The sequence below is a fragment of the Anopheles gambiae genome, chromosome 2 (assembly GCF_943734735.2).
Source record: "Anopheles gambiae chromosome 2, idAnoGambNW_F1_1, whole genome shotgun sequence".
Taxonomy (NCBI): domain Eukaryota; kingdom Metazoa; phylum Arthropoda; class Insecta; order Diptera; family Culicidae; genus Anopheles; species Anopheles gambiae.
Genome location: NC_064601.1, coordinates 12024974 through 12052321, shown reverse-complemented (window position 1 = coordinate 12052321; position 27348 = coordinate 12024974). Strand labels below are relative to the sequence as shown.

At 46.8% G+C, this 27348-nt stretch overlaps 3 protein-coding genes across 6 annotated transcripts in view; 2 read left to right on the top strand and 1 right to left on the bottom strand.

Moving 5' to 3' along the window:
- The window catches only part of LOC1281199 (nephrin), an 84905-nt gene that overhangs the window by 20712 nt on the left and 36845 nt on the right, over window positions 1-27348 (bottom strand). For all 4 annotated transcript variants that reach the window (XM_061643908.1, XM_061643909.1, XM_061643911.1 and 1 more), the window contains exons 3-6: window positions 13320-13461; window positions 7119-7265; window positions 1910-1971; window positions 1299-1543 (exon numbers count right to left, since the gene is read on the bottom strand). In XM_061643908.1, coding sequence (XP_061499892.1) covers window positions 1299-1543; window positions 1910-1971; window positions 7119-7265; window positions 13320-13461 — 596 coding nt within the window. The remainder of the gene's footprint in view (window positions 1-1298; window positions 1544-1909; window positions 1972-7118; window positions 7266-13319; window positions 13462-27348) is intronic.
- Window positions 17991-20042, top strand: LOC1281201 (serine protease 27). Its single transcript, XM_321140.6, has 3 exons — window positions 17991-18271; window positions 18348-19251; window positions 19322-20042. The coding sequence occupies exons 1-3, from the start codon at window positions 18034-18036 to the stop codon at window positions 19893-19895; spliced, it is 1716 nt and encodes a 571-aa protein (XP_321140.6). The 5' UTR covers window positions 17991-18033; the 3' UTR covers window positions 19896-20042.
- Window positions 20078-22220, top strand: LOC11175626 (prostasin). The gene is made up of 3 exons (XM_061647417.1): window positions 20078-20339; window positions 20642-21530; window positions 21600-22220. Exons 1-3 carry the CDS (start codon window positions 20093-20095, stop codon window positions 22150-22152), a joined length of 1689 nt encoding a protein of 562 aa, XP_061503401.1. The 5' UTR covers window positions 20078-20092; the 3' UTR covers window positions 22153-22220.

The following is a 27348-nucleotide window of genomic DNA, read 5'->3' as shown; positions in this document are numbered from 1 at the left end:
TGGAATGGGTAGCCATTTGTCCCAGGGATAATTATCGGTACCGGACCGGCATACCCGCGAGACACACGAACTTTCTTGCAATGTTGCGTTGGAGGCGGTAAGGTGAGCATTGTACCATTACCTAGGGGCTGTTATTAGTGGTGACAAAGTCGTTGTTCGATGTGCTGTGTTATTTAAAATCTCCAAGAAAACTGCCCCTCACACCCGAACGCTACGACCGAACACGTATCGGGCTGTTACGAGTAATCCAATTGTAAAGGTCATTGGGCAAAGCCATGGGTCATCGATGTCGCCGCTGTGCTCTGTGGGTAGTTTGTGCTTAAGGTGAGGAAATAAGGTTGTCAATGGCGTATGCTGGGCCATCGTTGTCGCGACGGGCTTAGTTGCGACGAAAAGCGTCTTTAAGGTGGCTCAATTGAAGTAGGTTCAAAGGAGGATTAGCCGAAGGACACCATTGAACAGGGTAGGACAGGTTCCTGTCGTTTGCGATTCATAATGATGTAGTTTTGTGCTGGCTATTGTTAGGTCATGTAGGATGCAATGTGTTTGGACTAAAAATACTTTGCTTAATATCAGTATCATTGGATTTTTTTATCTTTCTATTTGTAAGACACCTTTTCTAAGATTAGTGACTCATTCGGGGAAGGAATATGTAAGTCATCCAGTGTATTTCTGGGCCCACAAAATCGTAAATCATGAATGTTGTCTATTTGGTTCTATTTTTGTGATGTCCTTGCCTTAAGTAAGTATTTTTATCACTTCTCATCGAGATAGTAGGGGCCGAAAAAAAGCTGTCACCGTCATCGTCATTGAATAGCATCAAAAAACGGGGCAGAGAAAAAGCACAGCCCAACGAACAGAGAACATTTCGCAAATTGATACAATTCACTTAGTGACATTCACACTCTCTCCTCCCCCCGGGGATGATGATAGTGCTCCGTAACAGTGCTACTAAACACGATCAATCATCTCCTTGGACACGCCAAAGGACGAACGCTGGCGCACTTGTCAAACGTTGGCAGGCGGTAACTTTAAGTCACCGACCTAACAAGATTTCATCGCCCCGCAGTAGAGGAGGCAGGGAATGGAGTGTGGGAAAAACGAAACCCCCCACTGGTGGACAGACAAAAAAAAGCTTCCCGCATCCCTGTGTGCACACAGGATATGACACAGGATCGTATTAGCATAATGCGGGAATAAACCCGCCTGCCCTAAAGAAAGTCTCGGGCGGGGAAGAAGCAAAAAAGCACACAAACACATACCCATCCGGCCCATCACACAACGTTGACACAACTTACCGAGTGTAGATCGTGGCGTGACAGCTTCTCCAGATAGAGGACGTTCTTAACCGTACCGTCCGGCAGCACGAGGTACGAATCGTCCAGCAGGGCATGCTCCCGCCACCAGGTTACCTTCGGGGCCGGCTGGCCACCGCTCGAGATGCAGGTCATATTAATGTCCGCATTCTCCCGGTACGGTCCGACGACGTTGTTCAGCACGGCCGCCCCCTGCTCGTCCAGGATGGTAATCTTCGCCGGCGGTACTGTTGGGATGGTGCAGGGATGAGAGAGAGAGTGTGAGAGATTGGATGGAAATTGTGTCACAAGCACTGACGGTTTGTACAGATAGGTGGAGAAAGAAAGCGAGCGGCAGCACGAGATAACCTGCCGATAACCCGCTAACGCACACGTGAAGCGAGAAGTAGGGAAATAGTGGGGTACGCGTTATCTTTCTAGAAGATATGTGCTGAGCTTCTTTTCTTGTGACTTTTGGAGGAAAAGCTCAAGAAACACAATTTCCGGCCATCTTGCTTGGTGGTGGTGGTGGTGGTGATGGTGATGATGGCACAATGGGACATGGGACGTTCCCTACTTCTCGCTTTGGGGCGCTTGGGTGGTACGATACTTACCAAGAACATCCAGCTGGATCCGACAGTTTTTCGTGGGCGATTTGTGAAAATCCACCCGACATCTGGATCGTGGGTCGTTGTTTAGGGGTTTATTTTTGCATGTTTAAAGAATGGAAAGCAGATTAAGAGAAAAAAAAACATTTTGTTTAGTAGTGACAAGGATCATGGCAATACATAGTATTGCTTGTATGCTTGGATTCATGAATGGATAGGAGCTTTTTAATTTATCTCAGCAATGTTTTATCAAAGGGTCTTCGTTTAATTTCAATTTATCTGGCAAATAATATCTTAAAATCATTATAGAAAGTATCTTTGTAATTTCTATAATAGAACCAACTTAAGCAAAACATGTCCATTACCCGACACTTCCCTTTAGCTCTCATATTTCGAAACGGATTAGTTCCACAATATGCCACCGTGTGCTGACTTGTAAACAATTTCCCATGCGCGCCCTGTAGATATACCTTCAATATGCTTGTTCCCTTTCGGAACTAAATCTTCATCGGATGATCTTTTGCGCCCTTTTCCCCTTAAGTTTCCATTTCCTTCCACGAAGTCTTGCTCTTTGTTGTCGTTTCTCTGACTAGAAAGGATATTTGTAATTGATTCAAAATTTATAACTCTTTCTGTTTTGTTGTTTTTTTGTGTGCACCCTTTTTTTTTCTTTCGACTCCACTCTCTTATCGGAACCATTATCGATGGGGGCTTTTTTGCTGCTGTTGTTGTTGCTTTTATTGTTTTTCAACGACTTACAGGCATCCCTTCCGGGGGGTTTTTTGCTGCTCGTTTTTGCAATGCTTCGGCGATGTACAGTAACGTGTAGCGGGCAGGGACTCGGAACATAAGCTCGGAATGCTTGAGAAGGACAAGCGACGGCGAACAAGCGGCTCCATGTTTGTGCCTTTTCGAACGATCGAATAAAAAACACAGCCAGTTTGCTTCGCCTTCGGCTCGTCCTTCGTGGTCGGCAGGATGCATCCCTTTTTTTTGTGTTGCCATGTCCTTCGTGAAAGCAAGCCCACTTCCTTTGGTCGTTGGGGATGGAAGATGTTTTGCCAAATGTGCCCACCAACGCCAACGCGTCGGCTGCTCCATTCCCGGGGTTTGCTTGTTAGGGATCAATTTGAGCGCTTCCTTTCGATTTCGATGTACGATTGAGCTTTGTGTTTTGTTTCGGGGAAGGCTATTAAATGGAAAGAAATCCCAGAAAAAAGGCTCCCAAAGCAAGCAAGTGTCTTTTTTTCTCTCTCCTGATGCTTTCCGTTGTTCCTCTACTGTTGGATCATTTTTGCATTTTATTGTGAAAGTTTTGCATTCTTTTCTGTTCGTTGTATTAACAAATATCCCCGGTTCCTGGCCCGCAAAGCGGAGCTCTGCCATAGCCACTAGCCATTTTCTCCCAGCGAACGAGTTGTTGCGACCGTCATCTTGCGTTGTTCGTTTTCCTACCATCATGTTTGCAGCGTGTTTCAGTTTCGGTTGTTGTCGCAAGCGCTCTCGATTCGATTTCTAGCCTTTCTAGCGACGGAAATTGGATTTGAATATTTGCATCCGGTAGTTGGAAGCGACGCTGTGATACAGGCAAAAACAAAAAAAAAGAAAGAAGCCAAACTAGAGAGGAAATGTCGCACCAAGGACACACTCGTGGCAGTGGTGAATTTAAACGAATGTCAATCCATCGCCAGGAACGGGGACCTTCCCGACAATGTGGGATGCCAGTGTTGGCAAGTTGATGGCAAATAGACAGGGAGACATAGAAACATACACTTGACAACAACAAGTGGGCTAGGGGGGAAGATTTGAATGATAGTATACTTTCCGGGGATCCCGGATAGAAGGAGTTTGAAGTGCGACAGGGCAGACCCAAGAAAATGGGACCGATAAGTGGTCAAAGTGGATATTGACAGGATTCGTTCGGGCTGGTTAACGTTGCCATTGGGTACAACTTGGGCACAGCGCATCAAAGGGATACATTTCGATGAAAACAGGCGAGAGGTAGGGATGATATTGTACCAGGAATGGGAATAGTAATAACTCTGCCTATTTATGGCAATATTTTATCCATAATCCTCCAGTATCACTCTAGTGGGCCGAGAATAAATTCCAGGAAATGTTGAAGCGCATTTGAATGTAATAAAAAAGTAATAACAATCACTTGACAATGTCAATTGCGTACAGTCTCGAAGAGCTGCTGTGCGAAATGTCAACAAGAGTCTGGCAGCATTAAACATTTGAGACCATGCTTTAAACATAAATACGCAAACAATAGTACAATATGTTTCTTTGGCATGGCATGCAATTAATTGTACAGGAGTCGCTGCGAAACGCCCTGCACCGGCTTCTTGCGTGTTTCGCAATCATTACGCTTAGAAGCCAATGTCATGCAGCAACCAATTCAACCAAATCGACCCACGAGTAGTAGTAGTCGCCCATGCGAGACAAGTAAAATGGGTAAAACCCCCGGGGCCCACGCCTTATGACCTTCAAGCAATTTGGCGCTCAATTTTCGGGACATAATCGTGCTTGAAACGTACAAGAGCGCATAGAATATTCATTGCCGGGGAAACCAAACGCACTAACACTTGTGTGTGGCTGTGTATGTTTTTTTTAAATTTATTTCAAGTGTTCAAAAAAAGACCGAATATCAAAAACATTACCACATACACGCCCGTACCACTGTTAATTGCAATAATTCTTTTCGCCGGCTCCACAACTACAAGCAGGTGTGCTGCGGGTGGCATAACATTCAGGCGTGAATGCGTAAACTCGTAAAATCTTATGAAACGCCACCATATTTGTTCTGTTCTTCACATAACTTTCTGCACATCCCTTTCCTTCTTCCCGCTTCTCAAACTGCACCAATATTTGACTCTCGCACTCTGGGCACAACGATTCGGTACACCTGCACCCAGATACAGGGTAACAGGGAGGAGGCTCCAGGGCCGTGGGTTGAAGGTGCGCCAGTGCCATATTATGTTGGCAGCCCTTCCGGCCGTGCTTTGCAGCAAAACGATGTGCCGGCATAGTTTAGTGTTATGGTGGATCAAGTTTCCGAGCCCCGACAATCGATTCGACGAAGGAGCAGACGGAACCCTCTTTCGCCCCTTAAGTTCGAAAAGCTTTCGAATTGCGTTGGAAATAGCACACGAACCGCTTCGGGGCCAAGTGGTTCAATGTTGGCTTCTTTTCTGGTCCTTTTTTCCACCCCCCGGCTTGGGATTGCCTTCCAAGCAATCCAAAATCGAGGAAGGGAGGCAGGAGGGGAGTTTAAGAGGTTAAGATGGTTACGGTTCGATTGCAATGTTTCACGAAATGTTAGCTCGATTGCTGGGGAGTTGCCGCCCGATCTCGAGAGGTCAGCAAAATACGCACCGGACCAAAAACCTGAACCCATTGATTCAATCACATCGCTTTTGCTTCCCTTCCCCCCCCCCCCCCCCTCCCACAACGCAAAAGCAATGGCTTTTCTACAAAATTTCAGATTTCGCTTCGGTAGTCGGTTTTTCTTTCTTTGCTGTTGCTGTTCCCGGTTGCGAAATTTTTCGGAATCCGGAAACGAAAAGTTTTGCCAAAGGGGTTGTTTGCTGAATAAAGAATGTTGGCCATAACACGAAACACGCTATCATTGCACGTCGTTGAGTTCTTTTTTTCCATTCCAATTTCGCACCATTCCGATCCAAGTTTTCTCTCTCTCCACTCTCCGATGAGGCGCCGGCATTGCATGCAACCCACTGATTTGGTGGCAAACATTTGCTAAGATGCTGAATATTTTAGCTGCCAGCATTGATAAGTGGATTGCGAGAGGGCGTAGAAGAAGGGGTGCCGCACGGAGAAAGCCACTTTGGCCCACAGTTAACGGTTACGATGCGTTTCGAGCGTTGAAATAAACACGAGCAGCATTCGGCGGAAAAACGATCCTTACGGAGTATCAGAAAGTAGCATCCATGTGTTTGAGAATGCTATTTTTGGGAAACAAAAAGGCCCACTCCAAAGCCCTGCGCCATCGTTTGAAGCAATTGGAGGTTAATAGTGGTACAGGTTAATACACTCTTCGCTGACGATGGCTTCTTAGCTCTAGGCGAACGTATAAGCAGGTAACGTTCCGTATGGGAAGGGAAACGACAGTAGTCGTTTGGCGTAAAATAAACAGTTAAGCTTTTTGGGCAAATGAGACTAGCGAGGATATGCTTAAGGAATTTAACGCCTAGAACGGGGATAGCAATGTGTTACTTTAAATAATTGACCCTTTTTCTTACAGTGCACACCATCCAAGAAGCACTCTATTCTTATGTGAAATGTCAGCGTAAAAGGGTTCGGTTTTGTTGGAAGCGTACCGTTCAGCTGTTTTAAAGATTGCAGGTCAAATCTTGAGTACTTCTGCAACCATTCAGTCTTACAAAATTTGAAATGATTGAAGTACTTTCAGTATTTGCACCAAAGCGTTTTTCCGATTGAACTATTACGGTATGGTTTAAGAAAATGTGGAAAAATTGCATCAACATACAAGCTTTTATTACAACCAACAGTAGGACGAAATGAAGAGAGTTCCAATCCACCGTTCAGTAGCAAAGAACCTCGCCAAAGCTTCAACAAAAACTACGTTCCGAGAAACATTTTTACCACCGACCAAAATCTGCTGCCAATGCCAGATCCCAACTCCAGGGAGTAGCCGGTAGCCACTTTTCTACCAACGATTTGTACCTGATTGATATTATGGCTTATTTTATGGTTTTGATAAATTTCGTTCCAATTGCGCCATAATGGCGCTACATTCTGCGCTCGCTTAGTTCGCTGCCGGTGGATATTGGCCCGCACTCCAGCAGGGAAAGGATAATGTTGCGCTTTCTTGATTCGATTTTATGCTGAAGAAGCTCGATACTGCTGCTGACGGAACTGCTGAGAGGGACCCTGCGAAGATGTGTGCGTTTATAACTTCCTCCCCCCCGGAAAGGCTGGGACTCAAAATGCTCAATTCGCATCGCTCTCACGTGCCGGCAGTGTGCATTTGGTCCGGTTTTCCGAACGTTTGCAAAGTCCTGGCTAAGGACTTTTGCCCTCCCCCAGTTGGTGCTTGCATCAACTGAACATTTTCGTAATATTTTCGACGGCCACGGTGTTGCTAGCCCTGCAGGAACTTCTCACGACTCAAACCCGAAGAAAGAAACGCTAGATGGGAGGAATAAAAAAAAAACCGTTGCACAACACCTACCTGTACAGACCGGCATCCTCCTGCTTGACGCCCTTGATGCGCAGGGCCGGTGGGTTGGTGTCGTAGTAGAAGTACGCCTTCGATTTGAGCACCGCCTCGTCCGACCAGTGGATCGCCTGCTGAAGGCTCTTGCCCCGCGCATCGAAGCTGGAAAGGTAAATCGAAAAGAAAAGACACATGAAATAGAACACATTGCGGACAACAGTGTGCGAAGGGAAACTAAAAGCGAATTCCCAGCTGCGATCGCACTTGAATAGCAGCAGCAGCAAGCGATAGGCCGCAAACGTACGAGGCACCGGCGTACGTGTTTGTGCGGACGCGAGCTGACTTCGATGACTTCCACGAGCCAACGATACGTCCGGTAGGTCCTCCCGGACCTGGGTAGCTTGGGTTCGGGAAATAAGCTGTCGAAACGTGTTGAACTGCGAACGAGTGAACGAGTGTGGCAACGTACTGCGCTTGACAGGGCCTGCTGGGGTGGGACTGCTAACCGGGCGGGAGGGGAAATGCCGGTGCCCCGGTGGTGGAAAGCCTGCGGTTGGACTTGCGGGACCAATAAAATCCAAGTGTTGATCACTTACGTAAACATCGGGAATTGATAGCGAAGGGTAATTTTCCGAGACGCTGCCGGCTAATGAAAGTGACAAACCCGGGAGGAGGGTTAGTGTGAACCCCGTTCGACCAGGCGGACTTGTGGGGGGGGGGGGGGGACCCGGGGGTTGGACGGAGAATGTGTGTTTGCAGTGAATGTGGTCCATTAGGCGCGGTGATGGGTTAGCACCACCACCAAGGACCTGATGTGACAGGGTATCGTAAAAGAAGTTCTTATTTCTTTTTTTTTCTCTCTTCTGCTTGCCATCAACCTTACTTATTCGGGCACTCTGGCATACGATAAGATAAGCCTGGGAGGTCGTAGGGTAACGAACTTTTGGGCAAAGTTCTTGGCAGAAGGAGCGGCAGAAGAAAAAGAAGCACTGGAGTAGCACGTGAGCAAGTTTGAATGAGTGGATCAGCCAACTCGAATGGTGGCGATTTGATCACACCCCACATGCCGATGTTGCCGAAAGTTCGGAAGTGGAACTCACCCAGATTAGTTGTGCTGGTGTTTGTTTGCTCGGTAGATTTGATGTGTTATTGACTGCCGTTTCGCAGTATTCTCGCAAGGAAGGAGTTATTTGCTGTATTATGGTAAGATGTGTGTGGCAATAAAATCTATCCTTGGATGGAAGACTTGGTATCACAACATTTTTTAAAGGAAAGGTGAATGCGGACGAATGATCATAGCCTTAAAGGGGTTCTTTTCAGTAATTCTTGATGTGACTTGTAAGGTGAACTGAGCACGAGTTCCATCAAAATGAGCCAAGCATTAAACTGCATACCTCAATGTTCGTTAAGCGGCAACTCGTTAGCGCTAGATCGTGTATGAATCGTATGATCCAACTTTATTTTTAGCATCCTCTACACAATACGTTTACCCTGCTTCGAGGGAAGAGTGAAACCGCTTCAAAACAATAATTTCCGGTAGTTTGACTTCATTCCAGTCGCCTCGAATGCCCGTCCCTTGGCATGGAAGCTACTGGCGTACTCGTGTGGTCGTACGGTGTGCGCTTGTTTGCGCTCACATTCATGCCGCTCTTCATCAATGCTGTTTGTCTTTTGTGGCTTGTGTACACACACACACACAAATAGGGCCAAAGCGGGTGTTTTGAACGTATGCGAAGGGGCAATAGCATTGTAAGCAAAGGGGCAAAGGACTGATGCGAAGTGATCGATTGATGAGGGAAGTTTACAAATATCATTCACCTGGCTGCATAAACATTGAACGGGTTGGTAGGACGCTGTGTCCGAGGGAGAGAAGGCATGATACGGGAAGGGCATACGCTTACGCGTGCTTAGCTTAGGTTGGAAGGGTAGTTCACGTTCGATGAGACAAATGAAGAGCAGAGAAGTGGCACTGGGTGGAATAATCTACGCAAGCAGCGCATGGGAAGCAGATTTTAAGCTCCTAATAGACACTTCTGGCTCGGGGCGGGTAATTTACTAATGGAAATCAATCAATAAATCGAATTAAATTCCCTTTCACGCTCAGCTAGCAAGGAGTGGACTAAATTGTAGCGGAAGAACACATTTGTTGGTATATTTTTGTTTTCATCGCTGGATATGTTATTTTTTTGAAATAGAATTTTACTAGTGGGAAACATTAAAATGGTATTATTTATCATAAAAAGTCATCCTTTTTTCAGCTCAACTTTTAAACTGAAAGCACTTAACATTGACGAAGTGATGGATGTGTGCTCAGCCGTCGAAAGGATTGCGGATGTTTGAGGCAAGAGAAAAGCATCTAAAAGCGACAGCAAATAATCCTACTTTACTAATAAACCCTTCCGTAAATGAAATCTCCCGGATGCTGACAAACCCGTCCGGGTCTGAAAATCGAACAAACCCGTCCCGGGGCCCGATTGATTGCAGTACAATACATCAAACAGAGGAAACACCAAACACAAACACCTCCCCATGAACAGTATCCTCCCGAGAGGTTTCGTAACAGTTATCCATTAGCTCGAGTTTCGAGTAGCCGATAGATGACTTTTGACAATCGGATGGCTCAAGCGACGGCTCATTCCCCCTTGCGGTGACATCACACCTGGCATCCCCGATGGGAGTGTGTATGAAGCCAATAAAGAGAAAGAGAGAAAGAGAAAAAAGGCAAACATAATGTTTAAAAAAGAATTAGAAAAACGTCTAAAGCTGATAATCCGATTAAAACAGATGTCGTACAGAATGCCATCGAAACGTGCCCGAGATGAGGATGAAGCGAGTCCCACACTCAGCCACGCCGGGCGGGGATTTTTGGCTTCCGTGTGGCTTTCTTTTTTTTTTGGTTTCGTTCGATAATGTCCGGTGGTGCTTATTTTCGGCTGGGCATGCCGGTACAGTTTTTAATGGCGTGTTGGAGGGCTAGCTACTGGGTTCTCTCTTTTTTATTGTTGCTCTTTGAATTCCCATCATTTCAATCAAAATCGATCGCGACACATTTGGTGCGGGTGTGGGGCGTTCACATGCAAACACAGTCGTACGTACGTGCTGGGAACGGTTTTAGATCAGTGGGTTAATCCGCTTCGGTATGGTAGGAATGGAATTAAAATGAAGTGAAGTGGGGTGTGTGACTTTTTTCTGTTATAGCCTGAAAGGGTAACACGAAATGTTCATCAAAAAGCACGTGGCATGAGGGTTTGTTATTTTTCGGATCGCGTTTTACAATGTCATCAAAATCATTCATCCCGTGAGATGAAATACCAGCTGCAGTTGTTTGAAATTACCAAACAAAAAAGGTAGGTGGGTTGCAGAATAAACTAAAATACAGAAATAAACCATGCTGTGGGAGAAGAGCGCACCGGCACTTTTAATTAAATTTTGCATTAACACATCCCTCAAAGGTTGCTGCGTAGGTGATCGGTTAAATAGGTACAGGGTTGATGAGAAACCGGTGGGTTCTAATACGTATTTGTATTTCTACCTTAGCCTCGAGCATCAAATCTCTTCAATAGTTGACAGTGGGTGTGCGATAAGAACCTGGCGGGGCAAAAGTCATATTTCTAAATATATCTTCCCTTCCCGCACACAAACTACACTCGGCAGAAGCGAGTTAACGACCTACGACGACGACGACGCAGTTTAACACTTTAACACACTCCATGATATCGCTTCTTCCAGTAAGGCCGTTGGCAAAAGGATAGGGAAGTAGGCGAAAGCTCCGAACGATTGGACGGAATATTCAACGAGCATATGCTATTTGCTCTGCAAACACAGAGCACCTTCCTTCTGTGCACCTCTCGCTGCAACCCTTGTCGCCCCGGACAGTGCTTCTTCGAGTGGAGTTTGTTTGAACTGGGATTTTTATCACGGCTTATGCGGCTGCGGCGGGTCCCGCATGGTGGCAAAGGACGCAACGAACAGCTCATATATTGACTTCGAACGCTGACGGATAGATTAGAATATGACTTTTTCACCTTTTCAGCCAACACACGGGCTATGTGTGTGTGTGTGTGGTGCTCCGTGTGTGGGAGTCATGTTCAGCCACAGATAAGGCCCCGATAGTACATCATCGTTCGGTTTTCGGTTTGCACAGGTGGCCGGAAGGACCGCTTCCACGCACACAAAAAAGAGAGAGAGATACAAACAAACGCCACTACAGCGCACTGCGCCCAAGCAGCGGTCGATCGGGAAAAGTCGTTAAGAAAGATTTAATAAAATCTCTACCATAAAATGGTAGCGCTCCTGACGGTGGGCTCCCAGCAGGTATCGGTGCGCCCTTCCACATCCCCGGCCTGTAAGATTGATTTTAAGATGCTGTTGCCGAACGCGCCCATCATTAGCATTTAACGTTCCCGCGACAGTTTTATGGCCGGGCGCGCTTGTACCGAAGGGCGCGAATGTCAGCCGTGGACCGCCGGCCGCTGATTTATGGTCAGTTAAGCAAGCGTAACGATGGCACGCTGCCCGCTACCGGTGTCCGGCATGTCGTCGGTATGCTGTTTTTACAAGCTGCAAGCCTGGCAAGTCGAGCATGCCAGAATTAATGAGCATTTTCAGCGGTACTATCAAAACGTCCCAATCGAGAGCACGGCTCGCGTGACATATCAAGATCCACTGCCAATCAACTGCCAACCAGTGCGCGGCCAGCCAGTGCGCCAAAAATGGATCACTGGCTTGCCGGATGCTCACCGGAATGGACACAAATGTCTCACCATCAACTGTCGCAGCTTTTGCAAAGCAGCGATGCGTAAGTGAATTATTTAAAATCAACAGTAATCTACATACTGACAAAATGTCAACAATGGATAATACTCTGTGCACAGTCAGCGCGTGATGGGCGGGCGGGACTGTGGTACTTGATCATTTTATTCGATTACGATAACGACCCAAACGGTTTGTCCGACCGTTTGCTGACGGTTTGTCCACGGTTGCGTGTGTCTTGTGTGTCCATCCCTTCAAAAACAGGGCGAAGAAGCAATCCTTGTTTGTACACGCTCGGGCTTGGGCTTGCTTGCAGTCGCCGTCCTGCAAACCTCTCCACTGCATTAGCATGCCGATGTTTATCGTTTGTGATTGCTCTTTGGAGCAGATTACCGGCATAAGGCTGACGGCGAAATGGGAAAGGAGCTTTTTCGCGCAAATCGAATCGCAACGTCCGGGAGGGTGCAAACCCAGACCAATGCAAACAGCTCCGTCCGTACAGTTTCGGCACGCGTGCATACCCTCCCGGATGCTTGTATCGTTCGCTTCGCTTCTAATTTTGTCACATCCTGCCCGGCGTGCCCGGCCGGAGGTTGTAACGGTTTCGGTTTAATTTATTTACACAGCTCTCGAGAACTGTCACCAGTCTCCGGGCTGCGCAGCGGTGCAGCAGGTCCTGTTTGACAGTTTGCAGTGCGGATCGGATCGTAGCAAGCGCGTTATTTGCTTATACTTTGGCAAAGCTTCTGTTGGCGCGTGTGCCGATCCGTGCTTGCGCGGCTTGTGCGCAAAGTGAAAATCCGTTTTAAGTGAAGCCCCGGCAAGAGTTTGCTTCGGATGCAGCCGGAGAAGGAGTGCTGCTCTTAAGCACTTTTGTACGCTACAAGTGTTTGACTGGGAAGAAAAAGCAGTGAATGGAAATTTGTTTGCAAACCGTCTCTCAGTTGCGTGTGGTGTGGTACTCGCAGGTTGCCATGTAGTAAGCTACTGTGCAAGGGTGTATTGCTTAAAAAAACGTCGAAGAAAAGACACTCTACTTTCTGATCGGAGACACGCCGGAATCAAGTGACTGGATAAACAAGGCACGTGAAGGACAAATGTTGACGAGCAAAACGTTTGTTGCCCTCCTCTGCCAATTGTACGTTCTTCGACAAAAAAAAAAGATTGTTTGCCAAGGTGAAAGTGAAAGCAGCTTATTTGAAGTGCCAGTTAGTTAGGATCACTTGTAAGTGCATTGTAAAATTATCACCACATTCGTAACTCGTTGCAGTCTGCTCCAATTTCCAGTCCATTTGCGGTGGTTGGAAAGGTTGATTAGACGATGATTGCCCCCAGCATTGTCCAGTTCGTTCAGCACAATGTACTTTCCATGACAAGCTACAGCGACACAGACGTCTCAGGTGCGCCCTTTGCCGATGTGACCCCCTTGTCCCCTTTGTGGTAAGTGGAGTGGAAGCTACTTACGAGTAGATTGGCTTCGTGTTGCCCTCCTTGTACCAGATGACCAGGTAGACCTTGTCCGTCATCATGGTCATGGTCGTTGGCAGTAGATCGCACGGTAAGGACACATCCAGCCCGACCGCCGTTTGGACGTCTATTAGTGGACCTGCGAAGAGAAATCGAAGGGGGGAATGGGGAGAGAGAAATGGGTATGAGAGATAAATGGTAAGAACAATGGGAAATATTACAATTTGGGTTTAATTTAGCATGCTAAAAGCATTGAACGCAGGCCAATTGCTCGGCATAATAGCGGTTTTGTGCACCGTTTGAGCAATTGTTTTGGAGAAGGACGAGCTTATGGATATGCTTATGATACGCTGTCCAGGTCGGGTGGAACGGTTCGGAAAGGCATCTTGTTGCCTTGTTGGCCATGAAATGATGACTTTATAGTTTGAATGGGTTATAAAGGAGGTTAAGATAGTAGAAAAAGGTTTCGATGATGTTGCTCCATTGAAGTGTATTGGTGAAGGTTATTTTAAAAACCCAATCCATATGGCATACACCTTAACGAATGTTATAACTTGCCACAAAACTCGACCAAACATCAATCGTTCTAAACGTCAGACTTTTCCTCTCTTGCTCTCCATTGGGAAGGGATTTTCTTGAGGTCTACCAGCTGGTGAAAGAACGCTTAAGCACGCCGGCGACGGAAGTAACGAGCACCAGAACGAAAAAAAAGCAATCGGTAATTCCTGCGGTCGGGGTAACGTCTTCATCGTACACAAGTCAGCTCGTCAGAGCAATTCCCATAATCCCCTGCTAATCCACACCGACAGAAGACGATCGTCCCGGGGCGGAGCACGATGACCCCAAGCCGAGCTGCCACAACCCTCCTGGTAAGTGGTGTGTGCTGTATCACTTTCCGCTTCCGAGCATCGGTCCTATGCTACTCGGTGCTATATTTCTTCTCGCGCCCGTGTGTGTAATCGTTTCGCCTGACACAGTTTCGTTGCATAGAAACAAGAAAACCATCTCCTGCCCCTTTGGAGTAACATTTTTTCCCCGCCTGCTCCACATTCTAAGAGTGACACCAGATTTTTCTTTCACCAGATGAGTGACAGCTCTGCTGCAGCAGGAAAGGTGCCAAAGCACTTATCTTTCGTACGCGTACGTGAGCACGCGTGTGTGTTGGGCGGCGTGCTAAACCATCGTAAAGATGCTCGTTTGCCTGCCCGTTGTTGTGCGGGTGACTGTCGAAGCTGTGGCCGACAGTGGCTAAGGTTGATGTTAGTTTGAAAAATGTGTGCAATGCTGTGATGGAAAATTGAAATGTTACACCGTTTCCGAAAGCGACTCGTGACTCGTCGAAAGGTGCGCTATTTTTTATGACTTATTTTTTATCATTAGAGTGATGGCTCAGCATTGTAACGCTGGCGCCATGATGATGCATGGCCCCAAAAACCATCATCGCAATTGCTTCGCTTCAGTGCCATGAGAAAGCAGAACATGACAGTAGCTCCAGGCGTCTAGGTGATTGCGTGTCGGAGCACTCTTCTTTACCTTTAATCTTCTCGAGATGCTCTTGCATCTGCAGGTGTTCTTTACTTGTCTCTGATTTGCTATTGTTTTCGCGAAAAAAAGACTAAGCCCTGTAATAGTGTAGAAAGCCGTCCGAATGATGATGCCATGTTTCATGCATAAAAGTACGATGATGCATCTGTTTTTACGTATTTACAAAATTTGAAAGCTGTACTGTAGGAATCGCTGTTTTCCATGGCAATAGTTTATCTGAATCTGTCGAATAAAAAAACAAGCGCAAACAACAATCATCTTAAGAGCTGGAAGATCTTCGCGGAAATTGTTTGCCTATCATTTCCTTCGACGGCAAGCAAACCTCGGCTTAATTCTGTTCCTTTTGTTGACGGGGAACCATTTTTATGTCATGTCACCAATTTCATGCCGACGAGGAAACTTTAAACTGCAGTCCTGCCGTCGCTGAAAGCACTGAGAAGGATACACCCGGCGTCAATTTCCGGTTTGTTGATTTTTCACTTGTGCCCTGCTGACCGAGTTTCCGACGTCGTGGAGCGTCTTGGGGAGGCGTCTTTACAAACCTTGTTTGCTTTTCGTCGCAGCGCTCGACTTGCAGCCTGAGTACGCTTGCACGGACACAGAACGTAACTCTGTGTACCGAGAAACCGGTGCTGCTTACTGTACCGAGAAAAGCGTTCATAACGACGACAGACGAAGGACATCATCATTTCGTTTCAAGTAAAACGGAACGTCCATGGTATGAAGATGGTGCCGAGTTTCGTTCAAAGTAAGACAGTCAATTTCCTAGACATGGTGACTACCCGGGGTTTCCGATACGGGGTTTCCTCAACTCATTTCTTTCACCTTTCGTTCACCTAGCCGGTAAGCGAGTTGTCAAGAAACGATACCTCGATCGTCGGGTGGCCTATCGCAGGTCGGATGGTTTGCTCTTTGCTGGCAGCAAATAAACTTGCTGCCGCTTGCCGAGCTAGGACAGGCCTGAGTGGTTCCAGCTGGATACAGCCTGCCAGTCCGCTACAATGGCACTCTCTATCGATTGCATCCAAATGTTTTACGTCGCAAGAGGGGAGCCATTCTTTCAGCTTGCCGCATGCTCATTTAATCGCAGTGCCTCTTGCTGCCCCATCGTTTTGTATAAGTTTTTGTAGCTCTCTCTCTCTCTCTCTCATTGAAGGACAGCTATGCGAGGAGGCACCTTGAGCGGCAGGGTGAAGGACACTTCATGCCCCCGTACACAGCGGATGGTCCCTCCCATTGCTGGCAGGCAGCTCCAGATGTCTTTACTTAACGCTGAGTAAAAATCGATACACTGCAGGTGTAAGAAAAGACGGGCATGGTGAACTGAAGCGATACATAATGCCTGCACGTTCCACACTTAGAAAACGTGAGCAAAAAAAAACATGATGCCGGAGGAAATTATGTGAAGAAGCGGACCCCGGCTCGAATTTCTAACGCGTGCGGCACACGATTGCGTTTCACCACTCCAGACAGACAACACTGGGCGGCAACACCACGGGAGCAGCATTCCCTTACACTTCGCTGGGCACTCCGAAACAGTAATCGGGAACCTGCCGATCGGACCGGCGGACGCACACCGTGGCGAGACGGCGTGAAGTGTGCCCGGAAGGGGGGAGATAAATTACGTCATATTTCAACGCCTTGCGCACTGCCACGGGACGGGACGGGCATGGGTCAGTAAAGGGAGCAAACAACGGGGGAAACAACGGGAAAGTCAAAGCACAAATATTGAAGATTTCCCTCGGGAAAATGGGCGAGCGAGCGAATGAGGTGTTTTTTTTAGAGTTTTTCTTTTCTTTTTTCTTCTTTTACCACGGCGCACGGTGTGAGTTTTTTGTTTGGTTTTCGGTCGGTAGGAACGCTGGCCCGTAAGTGGCAAACAAATGAACTGCCACCGTGGGTGGCAGAGGATGGGAGGAACGGTGTTGTGCGTGCCCCATAGGGACGGTGCACGGTGCTCGATGAAGAAATTTTCCGAAAGCACACTCAGCCCCGTGGACGGAAATGGACCAATCGGAGGGACGTGCGCCACGTGCTGCCATGCTTCCAACGGCCGGAAGTGGAAGGCGCAAACGATGAATCCGTTCGAGGGAAGGGAATGCGAAAAGAGACACACCCTAAACGTAACAGCAAGGGAGAGAGAGAGAGGGGGGGGGGGCAAACTTTTCCACCCAAGCGACGACGTTTGGACGTGAAGGTTTTCACGGTTAATTGAAATATTTCCTTTCCATCTCTCTTCTACCAGCAAATGGTGGTTCAGCGTTCACATTTTTTTATCACACGTTAGCGGGAACCGAAATCGACACGTTCTATTCAGTTGCGAAGCTGAAGGGAGAAATGACAATGGAGTATGGTGCGTTTCGGTAAAGCGGAACCACGCGCCCTTGCCACTTGAATTGTGGCGGTGACGATTTATTGATTTAAGGCAGTGTAATGGTGCAACCGAACCGATCATTTCCTTTTGTGGTCTTCTTTTACCTCCACCTTTTCACAATGCGGCTGAAATGGGCAGTCTGGGAGGCAGGAGAACTCTGTCGCGGTCTGTCTAATGCGGCTTCTACTTTGGGAGCGGTAAGAAAGTTTCTTTGGTGGTTTTGGACACATTCGGTGGGCAAAGGCGCGTGATCGCTATGAATGACAAATTTCATCAAAGATCATCAATTAATCACTGGTACGGGCAGTCAGTGACGTTCAGACTAGAAGGCACCAACAGAGACCAGCATAACGTTGGCAGCCTGATGCCGGAAGCGATGCGTTTCACTTCCATCCACCACCACAGTAAGGTCATTAATAACCTAAAAGGAGAGCTATTTTTGACCTCCCGGCACAGAACGAAAGGAAAGGGCACTTGGTTTGTCGCGTTGGACAGTTTGACAAACGATGGGATGTTTCTTGTAAGTTTTGGCAAATTTTGATATTTTTGGAAAATTATTTTGATGTCCGGATTGGGTGCTGTTATAAGTTTGGACAAATTATGATATTTGCAATGATTATTGTAGGCCCATTTACGACTGTCTACAAAGCAACCGCGTGTTGAAGCGTTGTAATCATCTTCTTATTCAAACAGGTTTAACATAAACCGGTCCTTTCAAAACGTGTCATATTCCCGCCATTGGGACCTTGGTTTGTGCGATAAACCAGCTCAGTTCCGAACACGACACGAACGATGCTGGAGTGTCGCGTTGTTTTGCCTCTGGCATTGTTGCTGACGATCAGTTTGCTATCAGCTGAAGCGATTCAGCGCTGTGGCGTGCGTAAGGTGAAACGTGTGAATTTAATTCTCGGTGGACGGAATGCAACGGCCGGTAAATGGCCCTGGCACGCAACGCTAATGCATCGGACGGGAGACGCAAAAAAGCTCGCTTGTGGTGGAAACATCATCGATAAGCATACAATTTTAACCGGTAGTACTCATCTGCAAGCGATGAAATTACTCTTCATTGTAAATAATCTTTGCATTTTTTTTACTTTTCATCAAAGCGGCTCATTGTTTGTATGATCGGCATAAATTGATCGCGCTAGATCGCTTGGTGGTAATTTTGGGACGGACTGAGCTGTCCGTTGAAGAACCGTGGAGTCGCTCCTATGCACCGGAGCGCCTCATCCTACACCCAGGCTACAAGCAGGCCAACGTGAAGGACGACATTGCGATGGTAAAGCTAGCGAGCGAGATCACGATGAGTGACTACATCTTCCCGGTATGCCTGTGGCCGCGGGGTCTCGGTCACGAGGACATCACCGGTCGCAAAGGGTTTGTGGTTGGGTACGGATTGAACGATGCCGGTAGCACATCGAACCACCTGCTAGATGTGGAGGTGCCCGTCGTCGATCGCTGGACCTGTTTGGAGAGCAACCGAGGTACGCTAAGTTCCCAGCTGGCCTCGACGATGCTGTGTGCCGGGGCACGGGACGGTGCGGGCCCCTGTAATGGTGATAGTGGCGGAGGAATGTTCTTCAGGGCAGGTAATGAGTGGCACATTCGAGGCATTGTCTCTTTCGCTCCAAATCTGGACGGTACCGACAAGTGTGATCCAAAGCAGTACGCGATCTACACGGACGTGGCCAAGTATTTGGATTGGATTGCGAACGAACTGGGCAATGTGACGCAAGGCACCACATCCGAAAGTATGGCAAATTCGACCGATTTTCGAGAGGGTCAGACGTCGCTCACGGTCAATCGGGACGGATGTGGCTTGGAAGCACCCGTGTACACGAATTTACGACTCAACACCAGAGCTTTTGTTGCACCTTGGGTGGCGAAAATCGAATACGTAGGTGAAGAACGGGCGGGGCGTGACAATGAATGTCAAGCATATCTGATTACCGAATGGCATCTCCTAACACTAGCCTCATGCGTTGCAGACGTGGATCAGAACGAGCAGGAGTAAGTTGTCAAATCTGTTTGTACATTTTCGCTTGTCCACTTGTCTATATTTTATGCTTTGTACTTGCAGACTCTACGTGCGGTTGGGTAAATTTAGCATTCCAGGCTTACCCAAACCCCAGATACGGTACGTGGAGCAGATAATAATTCACGAGCGGTTCAACAAATCCAACAATGCCAACGATGTGGCGCTGCTGAAGCTGCGTAAAAAGGCAAACGTTGACGAGGGGTTCGTAAACTCGATCTGTTTGGCACCGGCAATGTTTGAGGGGGATGATTGGATTACGCATGAACTGGAAGGAAAAATTAAGAATACTACGCGCTCAGCTTATTCCATTTTAACACCGTTCGATACAGAGGTTTGCAGAGAGGAGTATGCGCAACTAGGGAGGTACCTACCGTCAGACGACAGTTTTGTATGTTTCGGACAACTATACCAATACCATCCTTTACCGTTGACGCATATCACTGTCCCGGGCCGTGTGACGATATATTGGCGCGAAAAGATATACCTGTTGGGTTTAGTTTCCAGCTTTCTGCCCATCCCTTCAACAGTGGGAGACCCTGAAACAAGCTTCCAATACCTTACCGTTACAAATGTAAGTTTCTACCGAAGTTGGATAGAAGATCATATTTTGTTTTGACGAAGTGAGTAGTGGTCAAACATAACCAGATTCATCTTCAAAAATCATATCGCTCAAACTGGTTTTTAGCCTTACTCGAGCGGGCTAAAGAATGACTGCTAAAGGGGTTCCGAAAACTGGTTTCCAAATAAACGATGTTACAGCATAGGGGATTCGTTTTATTTCGGCATAATCAGTAGCGTTTGCGACTGGTTAACATGAAGGTGTCATGTGGGTTAGGTGCTTTGGTGGCTTTAGCAGTTTTAGGTTCCACTATCGCATCAGTTAACGGTTTGCGTCGAGGCTGTGGTGTGCGCAAAGTGCATTACAACAATCTCATACTTGGTGGACAGAAAGCACCTGCTGGGAAATGGCCTTGGCATGCAATCATAGTGCATCGGGCGGGAGATACCGTGCAGGCCGTATGCGGAGGTTCAATTATCGATAAGTACACTATTCTGACTGGTAAGTGTTGGGAGCTGAATTCGCCTTTCTGAGAGCTGAATTCTTATTATTCTTCTTCTATGGCTTAACAACCGTTGCCGGGCAAGGCCTGCCTGTACCACTTGTGGGGTCGGGGTTTCAGTGACTTATGGATTACCCCCCATAGTAGGATAGTCAGTCCTACCTATGACGGCACGGTCCGTTTGGAGCTTGAACCCATGACGACGGGCATGTTGTTAAGTCGTACGAGTTGACGACTGTACCACGAGACCGGCGTCTGAGAGTGTTATACTACAACCGTTATTTATGTTTTTTCCTTGTAGCGGCTCATTGTCTCTACACCACCCACGGAGTGATTGCGCGAAACAGGCTACAGGTGTACGTTGGCCGAACACAACTATCCGTCATAGACGACCGGAGTAGATCGTACTCAGCCGAGCGGTTCATTGTTCATACTGGCTACAGTCAGCTGCACGTGCGGGATGATATTGCGCTGATTAAAGTGACGAAAGAAATCGACATGAGTGGCTTCATTCAGCCGGTGTGTTTGTGGCCGTCGGAACCAATTTCCGGCACGGATATTGTTGGACGGCGTGGTGCTGTCGTTGGGTTTGGATTAACCGATGTCGATAAGCCGTCCGATGTTATGCTGGACGCGGAAGTACCGGTCGTAGATCTGTGGAGCTGTTTGGAAAGCAACCGTGGCGCGTTCGGGACGCATCTTGCCCGCACAATGCTCTGTGCCGGTGGACGAGATGGTGTTGGGCCATGCAATGGTGACAGTGGGGGAGGATTGTTCCTTGAGATTGGAGGCGTGTGGTACGTCCGTGGCATTGTGTCATTTGCTCCCAACTTGGACGGTGTCCCGAAGTGTGATTCTACCCAGTACACGGTGTTCACGGATGTGGCAAAGTATTTAGACTGGATAGTGGAGGCTGACGGGAATGGTACTCTGGTGAGTGCGTTGCGAATAACAAATAAACCAGTCGCTGCACAGAGCATGATAAACTCCGCTGGGTGTGGTAAAGAATCGGTTCAACTCGTCCGAGAGCGAACGGATACAAACAGTTTCATCTTTCCTTGGGCTACGACGATCGAGTTTGTCGGTATCGACTACAGGCGACAGAATGAGTGCCTTGCCTATTTGATTACCGAGTGGCATCTACTAACATCGGCCACGTGCGTACAAGAAGTGCAGGAAAACGAGCAAGAGTAAGTGACTACAGAGATGCAACGCCATCGCTACCGTGATATAATGTAACCAATTCCTTTTAATTTTAGGATTTTTGTACGACTTGGAGGCTTTAACAGTTCAGAACTGCCGAAACAACAGATCCGTTACGTGGAGAAAGTGATCGTGCACAGCAAATACAGTAAACAGGGTTATCAGAATAACTTAGCTATCTTAAAACTACGTAAAAAGGCCATCATATACGATGGCACTGTGAATCCAATATGCTTACCGCATGGACCTCATATTCAAAATGATACGGTACTGTCCTTATTTGGAAGAAAAAAGTTCTTCTCAAACCTAGAAAATTGGAGGATTCGTGTAGTGGACAATGAGTTCTGTCACAAGAAGGTTGTTCTTCCTACAAAAGAGGCATTTTCAATAGATGATGGCAGTGTTATTTGTGCGCAATTAGTGGAGCCTGAAAAGAATCGCAATGTCCTAACAAGGCTTCCAGCGCTACTGGACAAGAGTAAAGAGGGCGGTGCAAACTTATTGATAGGCTTTCTGTTAGACGAGTCTGTGGATTTTTCGAACAACGAAACGTTCCTAGAGCTAGTAAATGTGGGTCATTATTATGATTGGATAGTTCAGAATTTGTAACAATAACAATACAGGGTATTAGTGCCGGATATGATTAAAACAGAGTTAACGTGTTTCCCAGCATAGCATTTAATTTGTATTTTCTTCAAACAAAATATTGCTCCCAATTACCTGCGCAATCAACTTCAAGTTGAATCGATCAGAAATTAATACAGTGACCGAACCGTACCACAACAAGACGGCATACGGCATTGAGTGTAGTTTTACCGCTCACAGTTGTTATCATGATTAATTGCTCTAATTTCGATCTACCCGGTAGCTTTTGAGTAGGAATACTACCCTTCCTTCGATGCCTTTTTGCTGCATAATTAATGACAATATCGAACAAATAACACACATGCACTTGCCCGAAGTTGCAGGGGTTTGATAACACTGTGCACACACATATGCCCGCCGTTGATAGGAATATTTGCTCCGCAAACGCTGGAAGGCCTCCCGGCGATGGATCACTTAATTAAGGAAAATATGATTGTAGCGCCCCTCTCCAATTATGGCCCGAGTGGATCGACACGTCATGCATACACAAGGGGTCCTCCACCGTTCCTCCAGCACTCGGCAAATATATCCAGTGCCTCTCAAAACTCAAAACGTTTGGAAATGAAATTTGCCATCATAGTACTACTCCTCCGCGCCAATTATTGATTCGGAAGATGATTGTTGATTACCGAGCGGCCTCGTGCACTCCCAGACACACACACACACACACACACACACACACACACACACACACACACACACACACACACACATCTACCTGTATGAGGAGAGGCTTTCATGCGTGTTGTCTCGATGCACTTGAAATCACCGAGCACGGTGCGGCATCGAGAGGAACGCTTGAAAGTGTGCTCATCCGTGCGCGTAAGTGACGCCTAACGCGTTTGTTGTTTTAAAGTTGTTTCCTGGATTGCTCATTTTTTTGTTATCCCACTCACATACTTCAACGCCAGACACAATTCAACAAGCGCACGGCCAAATTGATGTCGTTTATGCTATCCAGTTATGTTAACACGTGGTAGATAAATTGAACAAAACAGCATATATTTTTTTACCGAGTCGCTTTGAAAGCCACTGTTTGTTTGTAGATATTCTTCTATTACCGGCTCGCGGGAACGTTTTTCCGTCCACTTATGTGCGCAAAAATCCTGGGACCGTATCCGACCCGGTTGAAGTTGAAGTTGGCGGGGTACCGCATTCAAACGGGCAGAATCGATAAAAGGGAAAACACATTGAATTGTGCTCAAAATAATCGGGGCGCACCTGGTTCTGCCAAACGACGGGGTGGTGCATCTTCTCCCCATTGCGATCCGTCAAAAAGTGCATCCCATTCCAACTGTCAGTGCAACAGTTTGTGTGGTACGGGTTGGAGTAGTAGTAGTACTAGCAGCCAACCACCATCACCCCATCGCCAGCAGCAGCTAGCTGTTATTTATTTTATTGATTTATTATTCTCCAGTTCCGGTACTGACCTACATAGTGCTGCTGTTGTGCCTTTCAAACACATACATAACACGTGAAAGGAAGCATGTGTTTGGTGAGCCAGCAACACACAAGTGCATTATGCTACATGCTGTCTGCCAATGTCTGTCTGTCTGTCCGTTTTGCACCTGTGATGGGAGCTCCGATCGGTATTGGAATGCAACTCCGACCGCCCTTTTTGTGCTGTTTGTGCTGGGTGCGGGGGACTATTGAATTGGCAGCGAAATTTGTTGTGTGCTGCTAGAGCATTGTGCCCCCCTTTTTTATTTTTGTTCAGCGGTGATGCTTTCATTCGTACAGCAGTATCTTCAAAAAAAAATTGACTTTTATTGACATAATGCGCTGGTGCATTGAGGGCAGCGTAACCGCGCGCTTGAGATTAATCGACTGGGCGTGTAATGATTGTTGAGCGTAGTGCTGTCGTATTTGGGCTGATTTAATTTCAACAGCTTGTATTTCACCATCCACTTTTGTACTACGTGCATCGATGAATGGAACAACAAAAATGTACCAATGAAGGCTTGTTTTCATTGAATTTTGTTCAGTTGCCTTCAAAAAAGGAGAGCAAAAACTACCGGAAGAGTATTAAATAAAATTAAATAAATTCAACAGTGCAATACCGGTTTGCTCTTCAGCAATCCAAAGCAACCTCTTTCACGGCCGTTACGTTTGGTTTGAGATTTATTTTTGCGATTCAGATAAAACATGAATATCGTTTAAAAGTTGTGTGTACTTCGGCTATCTGATGTTTGCAGAAGAGCTTTGCAATAATCTAAATGCAAGACCTGGCCGTACTTGAATTTCGCTTTATAAGTTTAAACTGTCTCGGAAGCTTTCTCGAATAATTTCGGACAGGAAAATAGATGATACGATACTATGTAAAAAAAACGTAATGCTCAGAAAAGCACTCAAAACCTGTGTTCAAACAACGAAAGTCTGAATCTGACTTGTAATGCAAAGTAGAGTTGGGATTTGGATGTGGATAAGAGCACCGATACGAATCTTGATACAGGTCTACCTCGGATTTTCCAGTAAAAATAATTCTCCCCACCCAGTGTACCATACTGTTCGTGTTTGGCCTAATTTAACGTACTCAAACCAACCCGCTCCCTGCAAAGCTCATGTGCTAGAAACAATCAGAGCTGCCTCTTTGTTGTGGTTTTGATACATTAAGAAATCTGCATACTGTGCCGGACGGTGGTGGTGTTTATTCAAGCAACGAACAGCATTCCACTGCAAACGGCACTTCTTCTTGCTACACAGGTAGAACCATTTGCGACCATTGAATAATCGATGAATATGCTTTGCCAAAATTATTCACCAGTGCCAAAGAAAAACACACACAGGAGACTATTATTAGCATATTACTGGCGCCCCGTTTGCGCTTGGCGGGTCGAAGAAGCACCGTGCCTACCTTCTGCCGCAGATAAGCATTTGGCCCCGGAACGCAACCGGCTCAGTAAGTTGTTTCCTGCAGCAACTGTAAGGGAATTGTTGTTTGTTTGTGATTGGTTGGGATGGGGCAGAAAAAAGAATTTTCCACCCTAGGACCAGTTCCCTTGGGATCGTATCAATTCGGATTTGAAAGGGGGATTGGTAAAGCTTAGAACACGAAAAGGATGAAAGATTTTCCCCTACGTTGTGATAGTGGTAGTGTTGGTGATGGTAGGTGGTTTCTTGGAAAGGATGTGAGCTTTTCCTCGTTTGTTTCCACCTTCTCCGGTGGTTTTGTGGTTGTTCTGTGTGCAAAGCAAAGCTGCTGAATGGACGCACTCGTATGTTGTACGCTAGCACCATTGTATCTGCCGTTAGCGCAGGTACGATACGGGCCCCGGGTTCGGAGGTGTCGGTCGTGGTGGGAAGCAGACGGATGGTGACACTGGCGGGGAAGGGGTGCAAGGGTCACAGGTATTTGAATTGGAAATGAGGTATTAATGTTTTTCTATGCTAATGCAAGGAAAACATGTGGAAAGTTATCACAATATGGTGTGCCCCGTACGGATGACACATTCATGCTGCGTGTGTGGAGGCGGGAAGATGGCAAAGGAAGCTTTATTTTCGGTAGTTTTCCCTTTGCCTTGGCGGTGCGGTGGAAGAGCGTTGTTCGTTTTTTGGGACTTTGTTCCGCGCAGGGTAGCGTATCAAGTGGAACTGACAAAATCGATTGCAAAGTATCTTATTGAAAGGGGTTTCTATTTTTAGTGCATTGAGCTTTTCGAAGCTTATGCAGTATGGGAAAATGGAGTAATATTCAATGATGAACTAAGCATTCTCCCGTAAGTCTGTGATTCCATTATTATCTTGTGTTAAGTTCAACAATGCAAAAAACATGATTGTGTGCAACATTTTGGAACAATTCCGAGTTAAACATGTATGCAAAAATGTTGTAAAAACACATGCCAAGACGACATCAAAAAACGACAAAGAAACCCCTGTCGCGTTGCCTTTGTAACGGAAAGCCTTTCACGGAAACGCTTTTTGAAAAGATTAATAACGCCCCATTTCAACAGCGGCTCTTGTTTGGCGGAACAGGCCTTATAGCCATGCACCACCACCACCACCACACAGATATGTGATTTTCCAGCACAATTGGCAAATATTGACGCGCTGCTGCCAGTAAGGCATATGCTTTCCTCTCTGACTAGTATGACAAATTGTGTTCCCACCAGGCCACCCCATCCATCTACTGTGGGTGTGTGTGTGTGTGAGAGAGAGTGAGAGGACAGCAGCTCATTTCGTGTGCGCACCGAGAAGGTGCGTGTAAAATATTACCACCAATTTGGTAGTCTTTCACCCTCCTGCTGGGGTTCCTCTTCCTTATTACGTGTGACGGATTATGTACCGCTTTCTTGAAGCACTTTGAAGCGTTTTTCTTCGTTTAAATGGGAGGGTAAGTGTTATTACGGTTTGCCTCTCAACTTGGAGCAAAATCACTCAAGTGGGTCTCGGTGTGAAAGTCTTTGCTAAAGGAAAGGCACGTCCTTCGTCTTTCACGAGAGGCAGCAGCAAGAAGCTGCTAACCGAATCCAGGAACTCCCCAGGAACTTTTGCTAACTCTTCTGCCTGCCCGCGTTACGCTTAGCCGCGCAAAGCTGGGCGTAACACCGGGAGTAGTCGAAAATTGGAAGCGGAAAAGCGAATTTTCTTATTGGCGTGTGACGCCGCTCTCACGGGCCCGACACACCCGAATTACTTTCGGATCGTCGAGCTGAAAGCAAACGGAAGGCTAACTTCCGGGAATAGCGACCTCCGGGGCCTTTTCTGGTGGTTTTGGGAGTGCTTCTTTCTTTTTCTGCTTGTTGTCGTAGCAGAAGGGAACGTTTTTTTTCGTGGCACAATTCATCATTTTTTCTTTGCCCTAGCTCAAGCTCACGTCCGTGCGTGCTGTGTGCGGTTCGGTTTCACCTGTGCGAGGTTTGTAGTTGGTGCATTATTTATTTCAACGAATAAAGGATTTATTTCCACTGTTTTCTATTCATTTCGCAGATCCTGTTAGGAAGCAACCGAACAAAAAAAAATGAAGGTAGGATTTTGAATGTTTTCTATCCGAAAGAGCGGTTTGGTTTTGCTTTGTTTGCCTCTCTCATATTGCCCCCAAACATTGGCACACAACATAGTGTAACGAACTTTGCACTGCAAATAGCAGAATGCCACTAACAATGCGAAACAAAGCCAGAAAGAGAGCTACACACACGATAACACGTATGACAAAAACTTCAC

What these genes read in the sequence shown, in the direction of transcription:
- LOC11175626 (XM_061647417.1), top strand. Translation starts at nt 20,093, where the DNA reads ATGAAGGTGTCATGTGGGTTAGGTGCTTTGGTGGCTTTAGCAGTTTTA. An exon ending in TAAGTACACTATTCTGACTG is followed by an intron (nt 20,340 to 20,641) that starts GTAAGTGTTGGG and finishes TTTTCCTTGTAG; the next exon opens with CGGCTCATTGTCTCTACACC. An exon ending in GTGCAGGAAAACGAGCAAGA is followed by an intron (nt 21,531 to 21,599) that starts GTAAGTGACTAC and finishes TTTTAATTTTAG; the next exon opens with GATTTTTGTACGACTTGGAG.
- LOC1281201 (XM_321140.6), top strand. Translation starts at nt 18,034, where the DNA reads ATGCTGGAGTGTCGCGTTGTTTTGCCTCTGGCATTGTTGCTGACGATC. An exon ending in TAAGCATACAATTTTAACCG is followed by an intron (nt 18,272 to 18,347) that starts GTAGTACTCATC and finishes TTTTCATCAAAG; the next exon opens with CGGCTCATTGTTTGTATGAT. An exon ending in GTGGATCAGAACGAGCAGGA is followed by an intron (nt 19,252 to 19,321) that starts GTAAGTTGTCAA and finishes TTGTACTTGCAG; the next exon opens with ACTCTACGTGCGGTTGGGTA.